At 29.2% G+C, this 25,791-nt stretch overlaps 3 protein-coding genes across 4 annotated transcripts in view; all 3 read right to left on the bottom strand.

Annotated features, from left to right (window-relative positions):
- Positions 1-194: 194 nt before the first annotated feature.
- On the bottom strand, positions 195-7,458 carry LOC141451014 (tRNA (carboxymethyluridine(34)-5-O)-methyltransferase alkbh8). The gene is made up of 10 exons (XM_074122022.1): positions 7,178-7,458; positions 6,714-6,945; positions 6,404-6,522; positions 5,078-5,276; positions 4,517-4,673; positions 4,015-4,243; positions 2,497-2,652; positions 1,392-1,658; positions 1,146-1,312; positions 195-381 (listed from the first exon to the last, which is right to left on the bottom strand). Exons 1-10 carry the CDS (start codon positions 7,286-7,288, stop codon positions 267-269), a joined length of 1,752 nt encoding a protein of 583 aa, XP_073978123.1. The 5' UTR covers positions 7,289-7,458; the 3' UTR covers positions 195-266.
- A 1,054-nt stretch (positions 7,459-8,512) lies between these two features.
- Positions 8,513-25,791, bottom strand: part of LOC141451012 (uncharacterized) — a 40,176-nt gene continuing 22,897 nt past the window's right edge. Inside the window, exons 8-18 of one of the 2 annotated variants that reach the window (XM_074122012.1) lie at positions 24,168-24,230; positions 15,813-15,983; positions 15,490-15,693; positions 14,985-15,188; positions 14,414-14,617; positions 13,898-14,201; positions 12,329-12,436; positions 12,144-12,253; positions 10,942-11,093; positions 10,234-10,348; positions 8,513-9,483 (exon numbers count right to left, since the gene is read on the bottom strand). In XM_074122012.1, the coding sequence (XP_073978113.1) occupies positions 9,247-9,483; positions 10,234-10,348; positions 10,942-11,093; positions 12,144-12,253; positions 12,329-12,436; positions 13,898-14,201; positions 14,414-14,617; positions 14,985-15,188; positions 15,490-15,693; positions 15,813-15,983; positions 24,168-24,230 (1,872 nt within the window). In that variant the 3' untranslated portion in view covers positions 8,513-9,246. The remainder of the gene's footprint in view (positions 9,484-10,233; positions 10,349-10,941; positions 11,094-12,143; positions 12,254-12,328; positions 12,437-13,897; positions 14,202-14,413; positions 14,618-14,984; positions 15,189-15,489; positions 15,694-15,812; positions 15,984-24,167; positions 24,231-25,791) is intronic. The other variant, XM_074122013.1, reaches the window with a different exon arrangement.
- Positions 15,901-24,094, bottom strand: LOC141451020 (carboxypeptidase B-like). The gene is made up of 6 exons (XM_074122033.1): positions 19,407-24,094; positions 19,128-19,319; positions 17,970-18,158; positions 17,529-17,890; positions 17,271-17,457; positions 15,901-17,100 (listed from the first exon to the last, which is right to left on the bottom strand). Exons 1-6 carry the CDS (start codon positions 19,633-19,635, stop codon positions 16,925-16,927), a joined length of 1,335 nt encoding a protein of 444 aa, XP_073978134.1. The 5' UTR covers positions 19,636-24,094; the 3' UTR covers positions 15,901-16,924.

Raw genomic sequence — 25,791 nt, 5'->3', positions numbered from 1 at the left:
AATTACCCTCTCCTTTTTTTGTGGTTATTCAACAACGTTTATAGAAAGAAAATTATTGAATAGTAAAATATACTTATCTTTTGTTGAAAGATTGGCAACAATCTTTCTTGAAGTGAGTTGTAAAAATGATCGTGTAAATTTTTAGGAATTGAAAAAGTTACTTTTGTACAGAATTTAGAAATTTACGAGGCATATCAAAATATAAAAGACTGAAGTGATTTTTAATTTTTACAAACAAATTTTCAACTTACAATAAACAGAACTTATCATTTAGAAAATATGATGCACCAGTTTCCAGTATCGTAGTATGTGTTTAAGACTTTTCCTCCCACAGATAAGCAAAGATCTATCAGCTCTTTTTCTTCAAAAATGTGATAATACCTAAAAACAAAAGAATAACAAAACTTCGTTTGGAAAAAAGTAAAAGAATAGAATTTCTATTATTCATTTCATTTTTGCATCGCGTTTGTCTAAGTAAAAATCTATAAGAGATAGGGGTCCTAATCGGGAAGTTCTGAAGAACTTATTTGAAATATTGAATCCAATTTATTTTGGACGAAACCTATCATTTTTCTTTGCTTCCTGTTTCAGACTTAGTGAAACGAGGCCTAAATATTTTGGCAATTTGGTATTATGTGCTGTTCACACAATTTATTCATATAATAGATAATACATATTATTTAAAAAAACACATCTTTTATGACAGTAACCATGGTTGCAAATCGTCGGCCGAGTTGTCAGACTGAACATTAATTTAAGCTTGAATGGTTGCGACTAGGCGTCTTTGACGCTCTATTAATAAAGATTAAGTGGGTATTTACAAATAAATATTTAAATAAAACAACAGCTAGATAGCAATTACTTGACTAGGTAGTTAAGTATGAAATAAATTATTTTAAAGTTGTGCATCTTTTCTTTGAATTCATTTTCTTATTAATTTTTTTTTTTCGCAGTTCAGTTTTATTATTTATTTTATAAATATTAAGGAATGTATTAATTTTTTTCATTTTTGTATTTATTTATTAAAAACGATTCGGCCGACGTTCTGCGACCATGGTTACTGTCAAAAGATGTGTATTGAAAGAATATGTATTGTATGGACAAATTAGATAGACTACTACAAATTATAACACTTAAATTTTTACCTCAAAAATGTTTTCACGTTATTACAATCTTCGTTAGTGCGCCAAGGTACTAATATATCCTTTCTCTTGAAGTTTTTACCGTTGTTAGCTATCACCGGTAATGTAACAATCGAATTCAACTTTACATTAATTCCAACTGCCGATCCATTTTCTTGATAATCATATTCCTAAGGTATAAGTAAATGAAATTAAGCTTTACAGTATGAAGGGTAAGTCAGCTCCAAATGAAAATTTATCTTATTTCACCTGTTTCATCTCTGGAGTTTCCTCTTCATTTTGTTTCTCTGCCCAAACATAAACAAGGGCTCTGCCCCCATGTCTAAGTACCCTTACTAGTTCATTTATAGCGCGTTGGCGTCGTTTTAGAGTACACAGATGATGTAGTACTGCTATACAAATTACTCTATCAAATATATTGTCTTTAAAAGGCAAAGAAAGACAATTGTTATTGACGGTTTCAAAACCTCTCTTTCTACATATTAATGCTAGAGAAGAGCATAACTCACTACCAACCTGAAAATATTGAAATCTTTTAAAATTTTATTAATAATAATGAATAAATTCAAATATCTATACAAACGATATCTAAACACTTCTTGAGAATTAGAACACTTCAATTCTTAAGTACAATTTCAGTTCTTGTATGGTAATCGTGTATATTTTAAAGAGGAATAAATTTGTTGCTAAATTTCCGAGTGGGAGTAAATTCCATAACTGGAAGCACTTCTTTACTGAAGTAGATATTTCACCTTTCCAAGATTTGTTTTCCATAAGGGTGCCATTTCGGTGTAATGTATGCTTTTACAATTTGCACACATTAATATGAAACATATTTTACAAATCGGAGCTTGAATAATGTTAGAACATCGAAAATTGTACCTCAAGAAGGTCTGTAAGTTTTTTATATTAATTTGGAAACTAGCATAATTAAATGTAAATATAGTTTAAGATGGACATTGTTTTCATTACCTGTTTTTAAATTATAAATTTAAAAAAAAATATTGCACACAATTTTATATACATAAAAGAAATTATAACTACTTTTAAATTTAAAGAATTTTGACTTAGAGAAGAAGCCTAAACGTACCTTGTTGAAGAGTAATTTAACAAAAGTATGCTTCTTTAATTCTCTTTTAACTGAAACTAATTATTTCAAAGTAACGGAAATTTACTAATTAAATTTATTCAGTAATGTATTATATCAATTATATTTTCAGTTGTATGAAGTTAAATCACAAATGTTTGTATAATTAAAAACAAACAAACTTAATATTGACATAATTTCCAATTTTTTTGTTTGGTTTTTGTTATTATTATTTTAACTCTACTATTTTTTTTAGATGTTACTAACCTCAAATATATTATTACGATATCCAAAGTATTTTCCATTACCACAACCAACATCTAAAACTAATGAACCAACAGGAAAGTCCTGAACAAATTCCAAAACTTGAGGCCAAGGTTTGTAACGTGTTAAGCTGAAATGGTCGGCAATATTGGAATATGTCTGTAAATAAAATTTACATAAATATTGTTATATCATTAATAATACTAATACAAAAATAAAGTTATTTCTGAATAACATTAACACAGATAAGTCTAACTTAACTCACTTGTTGTTTGACCGATGTTAATGTTACAAAGTATACTAATGTTTGACAGAGAGTTAAAAAGAATAATAATAATAATAATAATAATAATTTTTACGCCGTTTTATTATACATCGATCTTCACACTAAACTATTAACTATTTTATAAATAAACTATTTCAAAATTAACACCAACAAAATTAATTATCAACGTTCAACTCAGGCATAGCAGAATCAGTGGTAATTGTAATGATTATTGCCATCTATTATAAAATATTTATTTTGAAACTAAACTAACTTTTTCATATCAAATTTTTTAAGTTTTTTAAAGGCAACAACTGCACGCATTCTTTTAAAATATCTCTCCAGTGGTAGTCATACTTCCACCACTACAAATTATAAAGTTATAAAGAAAGTCTTACTTATGTCAAAAAAAACTGTAAACCAAATTTACAAAATATACTTTTAAAGGTTTGGAACTTTCTGGAAAACGGCATTATCGATTATTTAAAGTAAAGAAATATTTATCTATTACTTTGAATTTCAGGTGCCACGGTAGCCGAGCGGTTAGAGGCGAGTCCTGTAAAGCTGATATGTATTGTGATACTGGGTTCGATTTCCGGTTTTAGGTCTTGGATTTTATTTAACGGTTAATAAAAAAAATTGACAGTAAAGTATGTTTGCTAGTCGCCTCCGTCCACGACACCACCGACAAAATTAGTAGTTGGACGTAAAGCCCGCATGAAAAAATAAGCAATTACTTTACTTTTTACTTTTACTTTAATTTGAAATTGTAAATAAACATTAATTTATTTAGGTTTAAATAAAACATGTAAGATTTTTCGAACCTTTCTAAATGGCTGAAATTAGAGCTGAAGAATGAATGAAATGTTGGGTACTTCCTGATTTTTATATTTTGGCGTTTAATCAACCGTTGTACCTAAATTTTTAAACTAAATTTTTGAACTAAATTTTTGTTAACGAGAGCTTATATTAAAACAGCAAATTTTCGGCGGATAAGGCGTTCTTTTCCTCGATTACGTTTTCTGCAAATCATTAACAAGCCCAAAATTTTCAACCATATTTTAAATCAATAAACCAGAGTGAGTTTTAACACTGTATTAGGGTAATTACTTTTTAAATTACATTTATTAAATAATTAATGATTTAATTATAAATTTTTTTATTGGTTGTAGAATGATTTAAAATACATAATTAACATCTATTCTGAAAGAAATAAATAGTTAAATAAACGAAAGCCATAAAAATATTGGCCATACCTCACCAACATATTTATTTTCAAGTTCAACGGCACTTTCTTCTTGTAGCACATTACTATCAGTAACTCTAGAATCACAGTAGTCTACGAACTTGCAATCACACGGTGTCTGTCTGATTCGTCGAAATGTTAGGGACGTTCTAGTACCTCTTTTTACCACAACATACCCAAGATCTTTGTCGAAATATACGTCTCTATCACGAGATGAAATCCCATGTGACCAAGTATATCTAAAATAAAATACAAAGTAAATACTAATCTATAAATTATTGTATTTGCTGAAATTATGTTTAATACATAATAAATGAATAAATTTTTAAGAACATGTATTTGACTCAGTTATTTTTGAAGAAGTATTATGCAAATTAAAGTTATACAATTTCCTTAAAAATACTGAAATCTCAAGATCCACGAACTTTTTTTTAAATACTCAAATTTCCTGTTGGTTTCTTATTTAGAAGAATTCTAGAAATAAAAGAAATTAAATTTTAATAATTTGGTACCTTGATTCACCAGAGAGAATTAGTAAGGAGCGTCTAGGAAGATGCACAATAGAATGGTAATGTTCATTTTTAAATTCCATCTGAGTATCAGCTCCTAGGGATATAATGAGAATATTGTCTTCAAAAGTGCTGTGGGTATCGACGTGAGGAGGGATGCCTATAAATAAAATTTTAATGAAATCACTACTTTTAAAAGAAAAACAAACATTGAGGGAAAGAATTAGCTGTGTTGTTACCCTGGACTTACTGCGGGGATACTGGGTTCAAGGATTACCTTCTCTCCGGGGACTGGCAATGCACTATGAATAGTTTTTTCTTTATTTAAACTACAGAGTAAACATAAGTTTATATTCAAAAATTATTGGTTTTATCGCATCTTTAACTTCTCTCGTAACAGACAGCACTGTACTTTACCTATTGGAGATTTCTTGGAAGAACTAATATAAGACAAAAGCTGGTGCCCTGCTCTCTCTTTTTCTTTTTTAAATTTTTCATAATTTTAAAATTTTTCATAATTTAACTAGTTTAGAAACTTCAAATAATATGAGACAAAGATATAACCTTGTCCTGGTTCGTAACAGTTAACGGTCAGCTGATCAGGTATCCATGGTAGGGTCCACCCTTTATTTGTGATTCTGTTCCAAAGTCCATCACAAATAGATGGTATATCTCTAATACCTTCATTTTTCTTAGCACTATTTTCTCCGTAGACAAATTCGTAACCAAAATGTTTTACTTTGCGGTGCTTTAGTGGTTGCCACTGAAATGTGAAAAGAAAACCAGTTAAATTTTTGAAAAGTTTCACTCTACGTCAATACATAATGTGGCCCTGGCACGTAGGTGACAAAAAGGGATGGATAATATGTTACAGTAAAAAAATAAACTTATATATTTAAAACACACGGGCTTACTAAACTTTAATCCCTATATTTGGGGGGGGATTCATAAAACTATATGACACTCTTGTAGCAATCACAACTTTAAAAATTGTCAAAGTTGCGTGTTTTTTTACTTAATGCTTTTTCGTGCAGTTTTTTACGATCAACCCTTCACAACTGCCCTTTTATAAATTATAAACAGTAGCTAGAATTACGTCCTTTCGTTATCGACAAGAAATTTAATCAAAGGAAGTGCCATTCCTAGCCTGATTTCTCGAGTTACCCTTTTTAGCCAGATATTTCCCCTGCAATAAATGTAATATAAGAATAAGGTTTTAGAAAGAACTTTACTTTTTTCAAAAAATAATATATCTGCAACTTTAAATACAAAGGAGAAATATTTTTATAAATATAGAAGGGTATTTATTGCAGTTGACGTGTTATCCAAGCCGAATAATACTAGATTCAATTTTTTGGTTTTCTCTCTCTTTCTCTGCTTCCTCAAATAAAAGAATTTTTATTAATATTTCAGGATACAAAAAAAGTTTTCTTATTCTGCTATTTTCAACCCTTAATCTCTTTATATTGTATATTTCACTGACATAGTTTCTAATTAGGTATTCCTTTACTAGATTCTAGCTTAGAAAAGGTCATAAGCTTTAAAAAATGGCCCAGTTACACAGACCTTTTCTTACTACTACGCCCAACGTTATTTATAGTTCCTAAATATTCTTGAAACTCGGAAAATTTGTGTCATTTAATATACAATTATTACACCAACTTTATGAAAATCAGAGCAGTTTTCAAAAAAATCTTAAATTTTATTTAGTAAAATTGTTCTTCCATTTGACAGATTTTGGCCATAATGTTGATGTGCCATTTTCTGTTGGTACCTAAGTGAAATAAAATTTATAATTTATTTTTTTAATTACGGTGGATACACACACACACTTAAAACAATAAATGAGGCTTTAAAAAAAATGAATAAAACAGAAAGATTTATACCTACCTCATCTCCTGAGACGTTTATCGTTTCCAGAAAAGCTGATTCTTCTTTAGCAGTAATAAAATCTTTATATAAAATGCTTCCAGGTGGTAGTGAAGTGTCAAAGGGGCTTGAATTGGGTACTACACAAAAATAAGAAGACGAAATTAGTAGCGGTTTCAATTTATTTTTAAGTTTACTGTTTCTGAATAATAAAACGTTAACTGTGAAAGTCTGAATTTTGACTGCATGATGTCTTCTATGCAACTTAAATATTTAACTGACTGAAATAAATCTTTAAAAATAAAATAGTTGACGAATATACCTTAATTACCTTTTTCAACAAACAACAAACACATTGGTCCACTTAATTGTGGGAAGTAACATTTGCCATTGATTCTGTCGAAGCAAACAATAGCACACGAGATTTCTTTAAAAGTTATAAAAGCAAATGATTTTTTAGCTATCAATACAACGTTTTCCAATATACCGAACTGGCTAAACAATTCGACAATGTCTTCTTTAGAGATGCCGGATGCAAGTCCTCCATTGCAAAGTACGATATTCTGAAATGAAATAAATAACCATGTAAAGCAGTAAAGGCTACTACTTCATTGTCAACTCTTAATCAACAAAACGACCTACTCTTGTAAAATCTAAAATGAAGAGAGTATTGCAACCCACTACCAATGTCAATGCTTCATAATATAAACATTTCACCTTGATATTATGAGATATCTCAAGTTTTTCTCATACTTATATTTAGGACATATTACCCTAAAGAAAAATTAATCTAACCTTCTGAGGATATTTACTCGGAGATATTCCGAAATCATTCTTCAACACACTATGATATTTTCCTAATTTCCTGAGTGTTTTAGTTTTACGAAATGAGTTTGAACAATTCATCGCTACTAGGCAGAAAAATATGATCCAAAAATTTGGTTATCAGTTAAAGGTAAAACACGTTAATTTAAACCTAGAAACCTACACCTCAGAACTAAAACCTGAATCTTTGCAACTTTCTATCGTAGTATCGAATATATGTACTTCCGAACTGGCAATGTCGATAAAATCTAACATTACTACACCATCGATGTAATATTAAAAACTGCCAACTCAGGAATGTATTTTAACCTGGGGCACTGTTTCTATGAAATATGAATGCAAGTGTACCAATTGGATCCATTTTCAGATAATTACATAATCCTAAATCTAAAATTAACAGTGATTCATTCTAAATATCTAACCTAAATCTATACCTAAATTTAAGTATGATCAACCTAATCATTTTTTTAATGAAAATTATTTTTCTGAGTTTAGAGAAATGGGTGAACTTGGCTTGGGTATGTTTGCCACAGATGGTCAAGCAAGAAAAGAAGACATGGTGTGCCATGATGTCGATCCAATAAAAAAAATATTTACTAGAAATCCGCAACTGCAATCCAGTAATTTGCATTTACAGGTGGGCTGAATCTATTATTTAGGACATATTCCGGGAGCGATAAGAAAAGTCCTAATAGGTATTTTTAAATGTCCTTTTATATTAACGTAATAAAGTGTAGTAGTAATACTGATAAGATTCATGGCTATTGACTCTCTATGTAAATTGCCATTGCGATATTTGAATCTTACACATCGAAAATGCGAGTGATTGCCCCCCTCAAAAAAAAAAGCGTTGAACCTTTCACTTATTGTTTTGATCTAAAGTGTAGCGGTTTCTGTACTATTTTCTTTGTCATTTATTTTATCTTCAATCCACACAGAGGTCTGACATACACACACTCACACATGTCTGACAGTTAAGGCGGGTAGGGAATCCACTATGCATTCAGAAAGCGCCACTCAAGTAAATGGTATTTAGAAAACAAAATAAGTAAAGACAAATTAAATATCCATTTGGTGGATCTGATAAGCAAAAAAAAATTTATAAACAGTATTATGATCCACTGCCATGAATCTACTAATAAGTAGTTAAAATATGAGCTCCAAACTCAAGAATTAGGAAATCCTTAATTATCCGTCCCTGGGATAAGCTTATTTCTTACCACCAATAAAGTATGCCATCATACAACATCTTCGTTTTTAATTTTGTGTAATTTGATAATGACACGTAAAAAGAGAGAGAAAGAATACATGAAATAAGAGTGCTATATTTGAATGTTTTGTTTTTTAACAAAAATATAAGTAAAAAAATAACTACATTAAATTTGACTGGAAGATAGTGCAATGGATTCACATTACGTTACTTTAACTGTAAACTTTATAATATATACATTAATAAGTTTTGGAGTTAAACAAAACATAAGGTACATACCTAAATATAAAAAATAAATATTAAATAAATTAAATAAAAAAAGGCGCCAATAACCTCAGATGTTGACGCGCCTTAAATAAAATAAATAAATAAAAATTATATTTGCATAGAAATACATAAAATTTTCAACCAATTGACTAGTGATTCTTAAAGCTTAAACTTCTAATTATGTTCGGAAAAAGTATATAATATATTATTCTAGGTCTAAGTCTTAATATATTTTTGGCTACATTATATTGAGCTGTTATAAGGAGCTTATAATGTGTAAGGATTTGTTAAAATAAAAATAAATAAATAAATAAATAAATAAAAAACCGGGAAAATGATACTACAATGAGATTATATAAAATATGTTACCTTTATATTAATAGCAATTCAAACGCGATATTTTGTTATTATGTGAAATGGCGGAAAATAAATTATAAAAATTAGTTAATTTTGAGAATTATTTAGGAATATTTTATAATATCGAGAAAATAAATAAATACAATATTTTTAAACAAAAAATAATCACGATTTTCAATCAATCATGAAATAAAAATTAAAAAAATTAATTCCATCTAAACTCAGAAAGGGTGTCGAGTATTTTGTCCATTTCAGCTCTATAGTAACAAATTTCTCTATTTTTATTTAGGAGTTTATCTCTACAATTAGAACTACAAGTTCCTCCTTGTCCCTGCTTTGCTATTAAATCTCTTACAATTGATTGTAACTTTTGTTCTCGTACTTCATGTCTACGTTCTAAAAATTCCAACTTTTCCAGAAGACCAGAATACTGGACACTCTCCTAAAGCACAAATAAAGCAATAAAAACTTATTAAAACTCATATTAATTCTAAGTAATTCTAAATAAAATACTTATATCGACTAAAAAAGCAAACAAATTGCTGAATATATGAAAAGCAATTGAATATACATATGTTTATATTTTCAGATCTAAATAAGAATAGAACACCTTTAGTGACAACAGTCAATAGTTTAAAATATTCCATTGACTTAACAACAGAATCCCTCGTTTAAATTTGTAGCGCAAGTAAACTTGTTTCTTAATATCTCTTATAAATGAGATTCATGTCAACCACTTTAAAATAAAGGTATGGCCTGCTTTAAACTGTTCTTTATCGAAATAAATTTATATGCAAAAGCAGAACATTATAATTAAAGCTATTTCTCTATCATTTTATTTTGTAGTTACTTATTACTTGACGTTACGCCATCATTACTGCATTATGTGGCACAATATTTTTGTCAACAAACTTTTTTAAAAATCGTGGATGCAACATAGCCGACCAAGCATTTCTCTTTCCCATTTTTAGATTCAAAGAAGTTACTTCATTGTTCTTGTTTATGAATATTTGTTTTCAATTGTTGACGCAAGCTTTCAAAACTACATAGCGTTAGAGGTACTTAAATCAATTTATATATAAGTTTTTCAATTCATAAAAGCATGCGAAACTACGAACTTATTATTTTTAAATGAAGCGTAATTTAAACTGCATCAAGATAAATCATATTTTAAAAATTATTGCAAACTTACAGGGGATGCTAAATCATGTAACCTGGCTATTTTTTTATTTGCCTCAATCAGAGTTGTCTCCAAGTGATCTCTTTCTGCTTTTAACATTGATACCTCTTGTAGGCGTGTTTCGAGCCTGTGCAAATAAGTTAAAAGATTAATGTATTATTTTATTTGTAATCTAATTACCTAATTAGTAATTAATAACGAAAAATAACTGAAGATGAAGCAAAGCTATTTAGAGGGTTTCGAAAAATCTTATAATGCTTTCATGCAAAATTAACCTGAGTTAGTTCAAAAAATAAAATGACTAAAGATATTATTAAAACTGTTTCTTCGTACACTAATTAAAAAACAGAATTGAAACATACAATATAGCTATTAAATAAATGCTAAGTCTATATATCCGCTTGGGTTTTAATAAAAACACAGAGAATTAAAATATTCTGATACGCACTTGGTTCAGCGAGTCAAATCACAAGGCCAAATTTTGACGAAATTTGACTAATATGTCCATTAGCCTCTTTTTATAAATATTCAATATTAAATTGCTTTTTTCGGAAGGTGTACTTTTAAGGTTATTTAAGTTTGTGATGAAAAAATAATTTGAAATCCTGTATTTAAATAAGTGCTATTAAATTAAAATATTGTACTTTTAGACGCTTTTTTTTTGACTGCGGACTCACTTTCAGATTAATGATTTTTGTAACTAAGTAAAATTCAGCTTACTCTTTGATTTGATCTTTCAAATGATGTATGACCATTTGCTGAGTATAAAGCTGACTTTGTAGATGAGCAACAGTAGAGGAGGCATGTTTAGCAGCGTGATCTCGAACCAATCTTGCAACTTCTACTTCATGCTGCTCTTGTAAATCGCTTAACTATTAACAAAAAACACACACAAAAAAAAGAACAATAATTATTTACAATGTCCTTGAATGCAATGAAAGTTTTATGGGTTTCACACTGCATTAACCAAGTTAACCAAGTTTAATATTGAGCAACTCAATAAATACTCGTTTAATTTAATCGAAGAAAGCACCATTATCATCAGCATATCTATGCAAACAAGTAGATTTATCTCGTCTCCATGAAAATTGGGTCCTACAGATTCAAGAAATTTTCACGAATTCCGTTTTCACTGGTCTTCAGTGGTGTTTTTTTTCTTTCTCATTCCAAATACTTAGAAGAGCATAAAAAGATTGTAAACATTTCACTATTTCGGGTATTCATCCTTTTAAATCCATTAATAACTGGGTAATGAGTTTAAAACTAAGATGGCAAGATGGTTTAAAGAAATTCTACTCGATCAACAAATAGTAGAAATTAGGATAATTTACTGTTCAATTACGAGAATTTTTAACTCAATTTACCGTTTCTGTTAATAACCTTAACATAGGGAGCAAACAAATCAGTAAACTACAATTTAACCCACATTTAATTCGAATCACGAAGATTTTAACATCGCTGATGAAAATGCCGGTATATTACTCCTTGAGTGGATACGCTTCCATCAAACTTAGAGCCAAGTTAACTATGTTAAATGCAGAAATTATTTAGAAAGCAGAAGTGGGTGCCTTGACGTTGAGGTTTAGGGGAAATGAGGAAGGAGAGACAGTTGTAAAGTTGGCTTGTAGAATGCATATTTTGATTCAAACTGTTAAGTGATAAGGATTAGTAAATGCACTAAAGTGTTTTTAATGGGAGATTGTACGAGGGGACTTAACCAGTTTAAATACATAATGTCAAGGACTCTAGTGTATACGTTTAAGTAACAAGTGTTTTGCGCCACGTTTACAGCGTATCCAAGTACGAGATAGCTAATGATCCAATCGAATTTATTCGGATTTAAACAATATTAAAGTTATAAACATGTCAGTTAATTTGACATCAGCAGATGATGAGGAAAATAATAATAAAAAAATACTAACATCTTGAATCCGTTTGTTGTGTAAGCTTATTAGATCTTGTTCCAGTTTTTTAATTTCTTCTCTCAAACTTCGATTTTCAGTCCTAAGAAATATCAATGTTTCTTGCTCTTCTGAAAATTAAATATGTAGACATAATAATAAAAGAAAAATGGCACGTTCAAATTACTGACAGAGAAATACTTTACCTTCATACAAAACTGGATTATAGTCTTTAGAAGAACAAACAGAAACTTCTGAACCTGGTCTTGAGACTGATTTCTCGATGTCTTTTCCTATAGAAACTGGAATTGATGCTAGAAGAAAAGAAAAAAAAAAACAAAAAAAAATTATATCAATTACATCTCTAGATTGATTTGTTGATTTGTTCCAAATACTTAAAAGAGCCTAAACTTATAAAATGGCGTATACCGACGAATACTATTTCGGGTATTTATCCTCCTAAATCCATTATTAACTGGATAATTAAATTAACTCTAAGATGGCGAGATGACCCTCCCTTTAGGGAAGGACTGAAATGATCAAATGACCCTCAGGCAAATTTGTTTACCATGAATTATGTATATTAAAAAAATAAAAATGAAATGCGTTTCAATAATAGTATTAAATTTGTGGATGTCATAAATTCATTTTCTTCTTAACATTTTAAATTAAAATAGAGAAAATAAATTTTACAACTTCAAATTATTTTATTCCACTTCACAATAATTACACAAATTTGGTTTTGTTGCGCAAGAAACTCAAGATAACTTCCCACATTTACTGCACACTTATTGTTTTTGGCAATGTATCCTAATGCGGGAACTTTTCATTTTCTGTTTTTTCTTCTTGGTGTTTGCCCCGCATTTTTGGTATGGAACATCTTAAAATCTATTAATTTCGAAAGAAAAGCTTTCAGCTGGTTAGGGAATTTGTTTTTCTCTTTAAACATAATGAAGTCATTTAATCCCGCTCTTTGCAATTCATTATGGTATACTTGTACTGGGCTAACTTTTAGTCCCTGTTCTCGTCATTGAATAATTGTGAAACGACTCTTGCTATCCAAAATGCCAACAAATTTACTTTTGATTTAACAATAGAACACTTTTTATTCTTCTTTGTTTGGAAATTTGTGAGGATAAGTCAAAATTAGTATACTTAGTATTTAGACGTGGTGCACTTTTCTTATTTTTGGAAGCAACTTCCGTCGATTTCTTTCTAATGGTACCAACCACAGAGACTTTCTTCTTTTCTATTTATTGTAATTATTGCAAGTAAAATATATACCATTATATGCACTAGGATTTAATATTTGCATCACAGTGTATTTATTATAAGTGAAAGGATGACAATGGCCAGAGAGTCTTCAATAACAAAAAATAAAAATAAATAATAATAATAAAATAAATAAATAAAAATGTTATGGGCGTTGTACGTTTCGGTATCGAACAAAACTAAAAAGGTATGTTTAATAAATTTTCCTCCTTTCGAAGACAAATGTCTTTATTATTTTTCAGCGTTCCTTTGGAAGCCCTTTAACAGAAGCTGCTGAAAGTGTGATGAATAAAAAAATTCTATGGCCATTACCGAAAAAAACTTTCTCATCAAAATCTAAATATGATAATTAATGGATAAATCAATTAAGTTATGCAAATATTCAAATATTGTACACAGATTTTAAATTATTTCATTAATATTATTAATAATTAAGAATTAATGAAACAATGTTTTTTAATTGAAACATTACATTAAACATTTATTATAAACTTCAAAATTACCCCGTAATTTGTTACCAGGATTCAACGATCGTTCCCTTTCCTTTTGAAGTCTTTTATTTGTTTTCTTCGTATCGTCTAATTCTTTGTTTAATCTTATAATATCTTTTTCACGGGCGTTCAACTCCATTTTAAGGCCTCTTATAGTTGCTAACAAATGGGCATCTTCTTTGGCACTATTTATTGCTGCTGTCACTCTTCTTGATTTTGATGGTTGATCTTCTAACAAATGTTTTAGTGAATTATTTTCTTTTTGTAACTTTTTTATTTGCTGTTCAAGCTCGAAAATTTCGTTCTCATATTTCACCTAGAATTAATAAACAAAAATGCAATAATAGTGCGTACTGAACTAATTTTTATAATGGAAAAGTGTCATCTTGGAAAAAATGTATTAATATGTTTTTGTTAGAAATTTTTGATAGTGATCAATATTCTTTACATGATTCAACAAAGAAAACATGAAATTAATAATTAAAAAGTAAAATGAATAACTGCAATTTAAAACTATATTTACTTTACCTGTTGCTCTTTTAACATTTGTTTGGTAACATTTAATTCGGATTTACTTTCAACCATTTGACGTTCTAGATCTTTATTTTTCTTATCCGTAATAATATCGTTCGGTATATTTTTTGAATGAGAGTTCAACTGATAATCGCTTAACGGTGGAAAACAGATGCCAGACTTTGAGCGTTTAATGATTATAGATTCCATTTCTTTTAACTGCAAAATTGCACACAATTAATCATAGAAACAAATTGATAGTACCTGTGAAAACAATCTTTTATTGATATAAAAATATTTAGTGATTCCAAATTAACGTTAAGTTTCAAACGATACATTGAAAGCTTCTTTTCAGCCTAACGTTTCTGCATCAATCAATTTCGATGAAAAAATAACTGGTTATTAAAAATTTAGAAATTATGAATCTAATAAAACGAAATTGTGTAATTTGAGTTTTGCATAATATTCTATAAATTTCCTTTAAAAGTTGTTACATATTATAGTTGATGTAAACTTTGAGAATGGAAACTACATAATTTTATCATTGGGAACAATTTAAAATAGAAAAAAAAAACACACAACTTACCTGTCTCTTTAACTCTGCAATTTCTTTAATTAAGGAATCTCTCTCATTGGACACATCTCTACAATTTTCCCTTTCCATAGCGAGAGCTGCTTGTAACTGAGTTATTGTACATGAATTATCTGTAGAATGATTTACTACACTACCTAATCTGATTTTTTCTAGTTCACCTCGTAACCTACCAATTTCACCATTCAAACGGATAATCTGAAAATAATACATAATATAATTAACATCTGAATTCATTGGCGTTAAGATCCTTGCCCGGTCATTCATTCGGTCAATGTTCTCTCGTTGATGAAAACAAGGTTAACACTGGGCTGTACAGGCTCTTTGCAAGAGAAAATCTAAAGACAGCATTACTGAACTTGAAACCCCTCTTCTTTTGGTTGAGGGTCTGCCAGCTCGCAAAAGCTAGTCCTTTCCTTACTCTCAAAAGAAAATATTACATTTATTAAAACAAACAAAAATTATAATATTCTTTAAAACATGAAATAAAATAAATTACTTCAGTTTGTTTTCTTGTTACTTCAGTGTTTGCCTGTGACAATTTACTCTGAATTACTGCATTGCTTTCTAGAACAGCTAATTTTTCTCTTTCTGTTTTACCCCATTCTTGTAATTCTTTTTTGTATTCTTCCACTTCACAATTTAATCGAGTAACATCAACAGTTAGCTCTTCGTTTGTCTTTTCTAGCAGAGATTTTTCTTCCTAAAGAAAATCGTAAACAAAATAAGTAGTACATATTATTGTGCTTTTAATATGACTTACAACCAGCATTTAGTATTACTTTTAATAATTTAAGGAAAAAAAATACATGAAATACTTACTTTGATTATTTTAATCTCATTATCTAATTTTTTGATTGTATCTTGAGCTTTTCTATATTTATTATGTAATTCTTCATAATCTTTACTATTTTTAACTGTTATTAATTTTAACTGCTGGTCTAATTTTCGGACTTTCTCAACCAGTTGTTCTTCAGTTTCCTTCCAAATTTCCTTTAAATGAAAAGTTAAACATGTAAACATGCTGTGAAAAACTTTACACTTTAAAAAGGAATAATTTACTGCTTAGCTGAGGTTCAACAACTCTAGGAATGGGTGAACTCTTTCTTTAGGTGGATTGACATAACTTACCGAAAGGCTTCGGAAGTTAACTCTAATCACAATTGTTTTGACAAAAACTGTCTCATTGTATTTTTTAAGAACTCAAACATTATAATATTTAAAAATAAGTTTCGAATTTGATTGATCAGATGTGTTACATGAACTTAGAATAATACTTGTACAACCTTTGAAGTGTACCGGTATGTTCTTGTCTGCTGCACTAAGATTTATTATTATTAATTTAAGGGTATTAATATATAATTAGGTGAATGAATAGCGTCCGACGCCATTCACAGTGTACTACCGGCCTCCAATCAGCATTATTTTGTAAGACAATACCGAATATGCCGAACGAACCGTGAGCTGTAGAAGTCCCAAGTAAAATAAAATCTCTGCTCGCACGTAAACATAAAAATAACCTTTGAAGCATTTATTATTTTATTTGGGGCTCTAGAAACATTTTTTCTTGTAAAATAAATAAATAAATAATTTAGTATATGCGTTCTTCAATGTTTTTTTTTTTTGCTATGGGAGTGGTCGGTACAGATAAATTCCGTCTCTGAAAACAAAGAAACTTATCATTTGTAACATTCTGAAGCCAATGGTATCAAAATATCTTGAATGAATAAATGGATTTTTCTGTAAAAAAAAAAAAAAAAAAAACTTGTTAGACAAAAAATAAATCCAAAAAATCGATCATGGTAATGGTAAACTCCACTTCCAAGAAAAGAAATATTCCATAAGAAAACAAAAATATATTTACAAAAACAACAAATAAATAAATATCAATAAAACTACAAATAAATTATCATTTATTATAAAAAACAATTTTGTTAATTAGTCTCATGTATAGCAGTAGCTACAGTTTTAACAGCTGCAAGAGCCTCTTTTGCTGTTGGTATTATGTATTGAGCTGGAAGTACAAAACCAAAAGAGCCTTGATCTCTAAGTTCTATTGTGTAGGCATATTTTATGCCGGCAGAGCCTTTCGCCCAATCATCAGCACCACCTGTAAAAGTAATTTATATTACAAAGTTACTATTGTATTTCTACTTATAGCACAAAATTATCCAAATTTTGTTCATTAAGAAATTATTAGAGTTCCTAAGAAGATAATACGGCAAAATTTATTTTTTCTTTTTATTTTATCATAAATAAAAACAAAATTTATCAAAATACCTGAAGCAGCGTAAAGTAATTTGGCACTGTTGCCAACACTATATGAAGCCCCAGATGAAGATTTAATTGCAAGAGCTGCTTTTCTAGCAACACGTTCTAATTCATTAAAGTCTGGCGGTAACACGCCAGTTTTGTAACCATAAGGTATTAAAATGTACTGACCATAACTATGAAAGGTTATAAATGCCTGTGAATACAGATTAAATTAGTTGTTTTATTTACAAGATGTATGTGATGACTAATTTCTTTAAGCGGTACCTTCATATTATCTTTATTATTCAGAACAAAATTGGAAACACTTCTGGTTTCTGGTTCTGAGAATGGCCCAGTGCCTCTATAAATTTCACGGCAATTATCACCGCTTGTTCCCTGGCCACCCCACATATAACCCCAATTTCTATTTAAATCAGTGCCAGGGCAAAAATAATTTCCTTTCGATCGATTCTTTCGCCATAATCTTTGCCCATAATGTGTATATTCGTAACCATCTGGATTAACTACAGGTACAATGTAAAAATCTATTCCATCAATGACTGGCAAATGTTTATCCCTATTTTCGACAAATTCACTAATAATATAGGTGACCGTGGCCGGTGAAATCCATTCTCTAGCATGTATACCTGTAAAAATAATGAAAATTATTTTTAGAAGAATAAATTTAGAAACTTGAATAAAGGAAAAAAAAAAGTTTAGACTAACCTCCATCTAACCAGAATTTTTTTGCATTAGGTTTTCCAGATGAGATTCTAATATATTTAATTTGTCGCCCTTCTACAGAATTTCCAACACTTCCTACAGTTACAGTATCAGGATATGTTTCAGCTAAGTAATCTAGATATCCATAGATATCGGATAAACGATGATATGACCTCCACGTCATCTTGTGACCTCAAAATTAAACAATTTAATAAAAATTAATTTTTCCTAACATTATTCAGTTTATCATATATCACACTAAAATGACACTACAGAGAACTTTCTAAGATTCAACCAGTACCCAAGACCTTCTTAATCATAAGGTAATTTTTATTGACTGATTACAGTAAAGTAACAGAGCTATGAGTACAAAGAAGTTTAGAGAACTTGTAGTAGCCATTTTCAAGAAGATCTCAAAAATGATTTAAAAAACCGTTTCTGTAAAGTGGCCATTTCGGTTAAGAAATTTTTTTTTATCTCGTGATTTTAATAACTCATTTAATCCTCTTTTTTTTTTTTATTATATTAGTGATATGACCATACATTTAAAATGGGGAAATCTACTTGGCCCTTTCTTACATAGGTGTCGTAGATCGATATTTCCAGAAAAAAATGTTTCAATTAAAAATTTCAGAACCACATATGTGATACGAGTATGAGAAAATTGTTAAAAGCAGTTGACGAGAAAATCTCAGAAAAGTGAAAAAATACACTTTTTTAAAGTGGCAATTTTAGGGTAATGATTTCCCACTGAAAGATAATAATGAATTCCATGAAGTATTTAAATAAAATATTCATTGTGAGCTTTCTATTCACTTTTTTAGGTGCGGGCTTCACACATCTTCACGCATACACCGTCATTTTTTTTTTTGTTACTACTTTTTTGAATTTAAGGAATTTTAAAACGCAAGTTTTGTGATAAATCCTAACGAAAATGCGATATGACAGCATTGCTTTTCTTATCTAAAGAGAAAAAGTAATAAACAGATTATAACTTTTCCTCATTAATCAAAAACATTAATCTATAGAACTGTATCACTAAATTTCTGATAATTGTGATGTATAATACTTCACAATAAGAAATTTTGAAGTAATTTCTACAGAAATTATTCTTACTAAAACCTCTTAGTTTTAAATTTTTTTAAAAATATATTATGTTACCTTTTCTTCCTTCAAATTCATCTTCTTCATCCGAAATAGGTGGATTTTCTGAATCTATAGCATCTTGAACATTTTCAATCATAATTTTATAATTTATATTTTTCTCAGCTAAATATGATTTAATTTTTGGCACTTTATCTTTGGGTACAAATACATCTAAATGGGTTTTATTACTACTCCATTCTTCAGCATCTAAAATAACGAAACATAATATTTATTTATTAAAAAAGAAAATGTTTTAATAATAATATAATAGTTACAATTTAATATTATACTTGCCTCCTTTAGCAATAAGATCATCCAATAATTCTTTTACATTTTCTGCATAAACATTTAAAACTTGCGCTCCACTGTAAGAAACTTTTTCCGTAACATTTTGATTCGAATCACTATTAATATCTAGATCTGATTTTGTTTCGTCAAGTTTATCACTGTTCTCATCGGATGGCCGGCTAATTGCTACAGTAAAATAATAAATAAAAACCAAACAATACTGAACTATCTTCATGTTTTACCATCACGTTCAGAACAACTTCTCTAATTCCAAGACCTCTGGAAACTTATAGCGCACTCCCACCTGGTCTCAGACCAACCTCCTTTCAACTAACTTATATCTTACCCCACCACAAATTTTTTGCAAGATTTAATTTTTGTATTTAAAAAAAAATTCTTTACATTTTCAAAAGTTCAAATAAAGATTTGCACTAAATTCTTAAAAACATTTTTTTAATAAAATACATTTATTCTGGTTTACTGGTTAAAAAAAAAATTCTGCAAGAGTGTAACTTGCAACTTATTACATTAAGTACATGTTTTAAACGCAATTTATAATAAGCGGATCTCAACAACTGGGTCCCGTTAAATTTTTAATGAATCGCGGATGCAAAAAACAAACAAATAACCTGTTGATTAAAATCATAAATAAATTATAACGTAATTATTGTTTTTAACTTTTAGCACTGTATGTTGTTTATGCTATTGAAATTGATACTTTAACAGCTTTTTGCGGGGAAAAAAAATTATTTTCTATTGATGATTTTTGATGATGAACAGTGGTAAAGCGGTTAATCGCTATCTCTCCACCTAATTTAAGAGCCTATTTTATTTGTTTAAATGCCAGACTTGCATTTTTCTAAAATAATAAATTCAATCAATAATAAAATCCTCCTAATATCTACTAATGAATTCCTAGGCACATCTACTGATACACCGAAACAGGCTATTATTTAAAATTTTCATGAATAAAAAATTTCGGAATAATATAAATTAATAATTTTTATTTCATTTAGTTCAGAAATTATGGTTGATTGAATAAAAATATTTTGTTCGGCCATTAAAAACTATGGTTAAATTTTTTAATTAAGAATATTAAGTAGATTAATGTAACTTTTGACTTAAAATATAAATAGTTTGCCCATTAAAAGTACTATTAATTTCATCTGAGTAAATGCATTATAGTATTGATATTGTCATTTTTTTTTTTTTACTTTTACATTATAAATTATAAAATAAACAATAAGGTCGCAGTAGACTTGTAAGAACTGTTTTAGTTAGCATTAGTTGGCTGTTTAGTTAAAATGGTAAAGAATTACTAGTGTATAGCTTATTGAACTTCTTCCGGCCTCGTTCAAAATTAACTTTAAATTAATTAGATCAAAATTAAGTAGACAATATTTTCCGTCACCCGAACGGTTGTGAACCAAGTAGAGCTCCTAAGAAGGAAAAAAAAAAATCTAGGGCAGCAGCTAACTGGATTCGAATCCAAAATGTATATAAAACTCTAGAACTCAATTAGCAGCTTTTCGTTGGCATTTTTTTTCATTTTTCAGTTTTAATAACCCCCAACTTTTCAACATTAACTTGTAAAAATAAATTTTTGAATAATTAATGGACTTTAATATGAATTTTATTAAGAGCTAAATATTAAACTTTCTGCAGCACTTACAAAAAGTAAGAGAAAGTAAATATAAAATTTAAGAATATTAATAAAATAAAAACTAATTGTGAGTTTTACAGGTAATTTTAAAATTTACGAGTTTAAAAGTGTATTGATGGAATTCCAGATGAACTAGGTCAGTAGAAGGTCGGTTAGAAAAGTATTTAAACCAAGATTCAAGAACTGGTACTAAGGTACCGTAAGCAAGTGTGGTCATTGATCTTTTAAAATATTTAATATAATATAACCAGTTTTTAATTCATTAACTTAAGACTATTTTATTTTATTTTTTTTCAACAAATATTTTAAATCAAAATCCTTCAAGCTTTAAAACCAATTTCATATAATTTCTGTGCAAGATTAAAAGAACTGTTAAAGAGAAAATTCACTAAATCTGTAAAATTCGGGAGCACTAAAAAAATGTTTGTTTTGATAAATCACACTTTATTCTCTTATTAAGTTTCTTTTCTTTTTAAATTTTCTTTTTGTTTATGTTATCCCAAGTATTTGATTTGTGCTGCCTTATTGTAATTAGAGAAGATGGTAGGAAGGAATAAATTCATTTATTCCTCTTCCTCAAAGCCATTGTCATTAAATTGGAAACTTTTCAAAGGTTAGATGACCTTGTCGCACAATTGGCAGTGAGTCCTGGTCACATAATAAATCGGTACTTGATAATCATGCCAGAGCCAACAGTAAACACAACTTCATGTTTTGAGGTTATTTCTTCAAAGGCATTTTCTGATAAATTAGATTTGAATAATAAATTTTAAATAAAAATTATAAATAATTTCAACTACCAAGTAATAAACTTCTAAAAAGATTCTTATTTAGAAAGATTTTTTTTTTTTTCAAAAGGAGACGACAAAACTGCTTTTATCTTCATGTATAACTTAATTTCGAACACTTGGCACTTCCAAGTACAGGAGAAATAATTCACATTTAAAGTTTACTTTACTTTGAACAGGAGACATTCATTTCCATATTTAAATTAAGAACACATTAATTAGTACATTAGATTAACATTACATTAAATTAGGTTAATACGTAGATTAGATTAACAAGTGGAGCTTCCAGATTCGATTTCAACTCGATAAGATTTTCTCTTCCTACGAACCTCTCAATAATGTCTGTAGAGGAAGAGAGATAGAACGTTTCTGCGAGCCGTCAGTTCACCGGGAATCCTCTGGACGCTTAATCTCAGATGTTAATGAAGAAGAAAAGGAAAAAATTAAAATTTTTGCCCTAAACTTGATGGACTCGCTTCCATTTATTTTTTGTTATTAAGACCAAGTATATTACTTTAAAGGATATGCCAAGTGATTTTGAAATATAATCCTTTATTTATTTATTGATTTTTGACAGATGTACAGAGATATATAATTTGTTGTATTTATTTTCTCTCACTCTTTGTATGAATTTAGTTTTTATGCGATAAAATGTTTTATGTATACTCGATGCTTTCTCTATACTAGTGCTTAGAGGCACCCCTTTCAGTACGAGGACATTATCTGAAGCAACATTCAAGTACATCAATCCATGGGAGATTTCAATAATAAATACGAGTGTACTTAAATCGGTATTTCAAAAGGGAACAACGCGATAACGATGATAAGGCAGGTATATCAAGTATTGCAACACTAAGGCTATAAAGATGGAAAGTATTTTTTCTATGTAGTAAATAGATATAGGATGAGTAGATGTAAATAGTGGGGACTTAGATACTCAGACTTAGTCTTGGTCGAAATCAATCTATCGGAAGTGATCTATAAGGTCAAAATTTATATACCGAATTGATCTCTGATGATAGCTAAAACCTGGTCAGAACATGGGCGCTATGACAATTAAATTAAAATGCTCATCCCACAATTAAATATTCTTTCAACAATACTTTTAAAGTTAGCAAAATCATTAAAAGAACAATGTAATTTAACCGATAACTTCATCAATAAGTCTTTTATATTTTGACATTTTTACAAGAAGTAGTCAGCAACAATCAAATTAATAGTATAATCAATCAATCTAATCACATGTAAACAAAGAAGAAATGAAAAATTATATTAGATAGTAATTGAGTTGGCGATGTAATAGAGAGCACTGACCCAAGTCAACATATAACTCTCACAACAATGAAGTTGAGACCCGTTACTTTAACAATCGTATAATCTGCATACTTAATTATAAACTGGCCTTAAAACTATAATATGTCAAAAATATTTGTAAGCTTCTCCCTTTGTAGCCATTATTAATCAACTAACTGTAAATAAACTAAAAATACAATTCACTTTCTTATGTAGTTAATTGATAAATTTTAAATATTTAAAAATAGTCTCTTAAATATTTGTTTTTACTAGTATAAGCTAAAAAAAAAAAGAAAATTACCCATAACTTAAACTTTGTCAAACAGTAAATGAAACATTCATCTACTCTAAATTATACTATTATAAATATACAATTTGTTTGTTTAAAGCGGGCTTAATAAATCCACTACAGCACAATGAACAACCCGCGGATCAAACGTAAAACTAGCTGGGACGTTAGAAGTACTAATCTACGCTTAATTCTGATTGTAAAAAGCAAAATTCTAATAATACTATTAATTTCTATAGTCTAATAATGAAGCTTTGGATTTTTGAATATTTATATATGAACAATAATTCTTTACAAAACATTTAGAGATTTTCTCATTTCATTTCTCACGATAAGGATTTCTTAGGAGAAACAGATTTACCTAATATCTAATAATACTACACTAGCTACAGGGTTCGCTATCAGCAGAGAAAATTATTTTTTTTTTATTTATTTAATGAGTGTGAATATCAGAGACCATAGGCGCCCGGAACCTTTTTCGGTGTATTGTCGGCCATCGGACAGTGCGTTCTCACATTTCAGACAACACTGCCCATCGCCGGACGGTGAACTGTAAAAGGCTTCTACGACTTTTTTTTTTTTTTTTTTTAATCATTAGGGTAAAAAACATCAAAAATCTAAAATTAAAAATAATAGTAATAAAAATAGCTACTTAAAAGGCAATTACAAGAGAATATTTTTTGCATTTTCTAAACTCCTAAAATCGCTCAAAGCATTGAGTTTCAAAAACTAACCTTCACTTCAAACATTTGAAAATGCAATTTATTGCCTTGATATTCCTTTCTCAGTGTAAATATCTATAATGAAAAATAAAATCATGAAACTTAAATGCAGTTTCAGAAAAAATTAAAATTAATTGTTAATTTAGTGATGTAAGACTGTTGTGGAAAGTGCGAAGATAGGTAACAATTCTTTTAGTTGAAGGTGATAGATGAGCTACTTTGGAAGTTATAGAGCTGATTGTTCTTTCACTTAAATAGTGCTTGAGAGTGATACCATTGTTAGCTGTTTAATGTTTTTAGAGTAAAAATGAATAATACCCGGCCAATATTGGAAATCTAAAAAACTCCATTTCCTCCTTTCTTATTTCCTGAAAGGAATGTTAAACTTTACGACGCGTGTTGATATCATTTCTGCATCATCAACCTCGTCATTTAGAAACTTATAAACGACATGCTGATCATACCTCAGACGCCTGTCTTCAGAGAAATCCTAATTCATCTCGATGTCATAGCACTGCCTTCAATATTTTATGATGCACAAATTCTTTTCTAACCGCTACATTTCGCCTGCTGTCTACAGATATTAAATAATGGAGGCGTGCTCAAGTTTAGACCTAATTAAATACTAAATGGATTTCCGGGCACTGGAAACCTTGATATTCTTACAATGCCTACATACTCGTATAAACCCATTGTTTAACTGCCTTCTCACTAATTTCACCAACGTTTGAATTGAATTCCATGAGCACTCATGAACTGGTCAATGACCACACTAAGATTCTCAATTATTCAACTCTATTCAGGAGGGAATCTCTTTATTTCAAGGGGCTGAATACGGGTTTTCCTTCCTGGTGACGGTAATTGTTGCGCATTTCTTAATTTTTAGATCCAAAAAGTTATTTTCCGACAATTTTCCTCGGTTAATTCAGGTCTTCTTGTAAGATATGAGTGACCTATAACGAGGTTATTCTAAAAAAAAAAATTCAAATTGTCGGCCAAATAGAAAACTACATTTTCAAAATCGTCTAACAAATATTTCAAGAATACCAGTAACTTTCAAGGTTCGAAAGAAGATCATTTGTAAATTCCCAATATAACATCTATCTAATTGAACAATTCGATTCATTTCGTCGAACTGCTTTCTCTTCTTCTAATGCGAAATAAAGTAATTTAAAAGAAAGCCCGTCGTACCGTCAAAAATGGATTAACCGGAACACTGATGCAAACTCAATAGCTGTTGTAACAGAATCTGTGATGGCGATAGCATCTTCCAAAACAACGTTGTACTTTTAGGATTAAAATCATTAGGTAACTAATTTCTCATCCTAATAAAAAAAATCACAGTGCAGCACAATGCACTGTAGATAATTATGTTTTGGAAAGTATTTATTTTTTTGTAGGATTACTTCAAAACTTTTTTTGCAAAAAAAAAAATACACATCGTATTCAATTCTAAAACTGTTGAAAAAGACATCTTCAATTGCTGTTCAACACCCTATGAACACTCTTACCTCTGAAAAATAACTTTACCCACAACCAAACACATCTGCAGACAAAGTTCAAATTCAAAAACTTTCCGAGTTTATTTCTTAAGCCATTTTCCGTCATTGCCAACCTCATTTAAGATTTTAAGATA

This window comes from Rhodnius prolixus, unplaced genomic scaffold, assembly GCF_049639745.1.
Source record: "Rhodnius prolixus isolate KJV_2025 unplaced genomic scaffold, Rpr scaffold_8, whole genome shotgun sequence".
Classification (NCBI taxonomy): domain Eukaryota; kingdom Metazoa; phylum Arthropoda; class Insecta; order Hemiptera; family Reduviidae; genus Rhodnius; species Rhodnius prolixus.
Note: the sequence above shows the minus strand (reverse complement) of the source record. Positions and strands in the feature narration are given on the sequence as shown.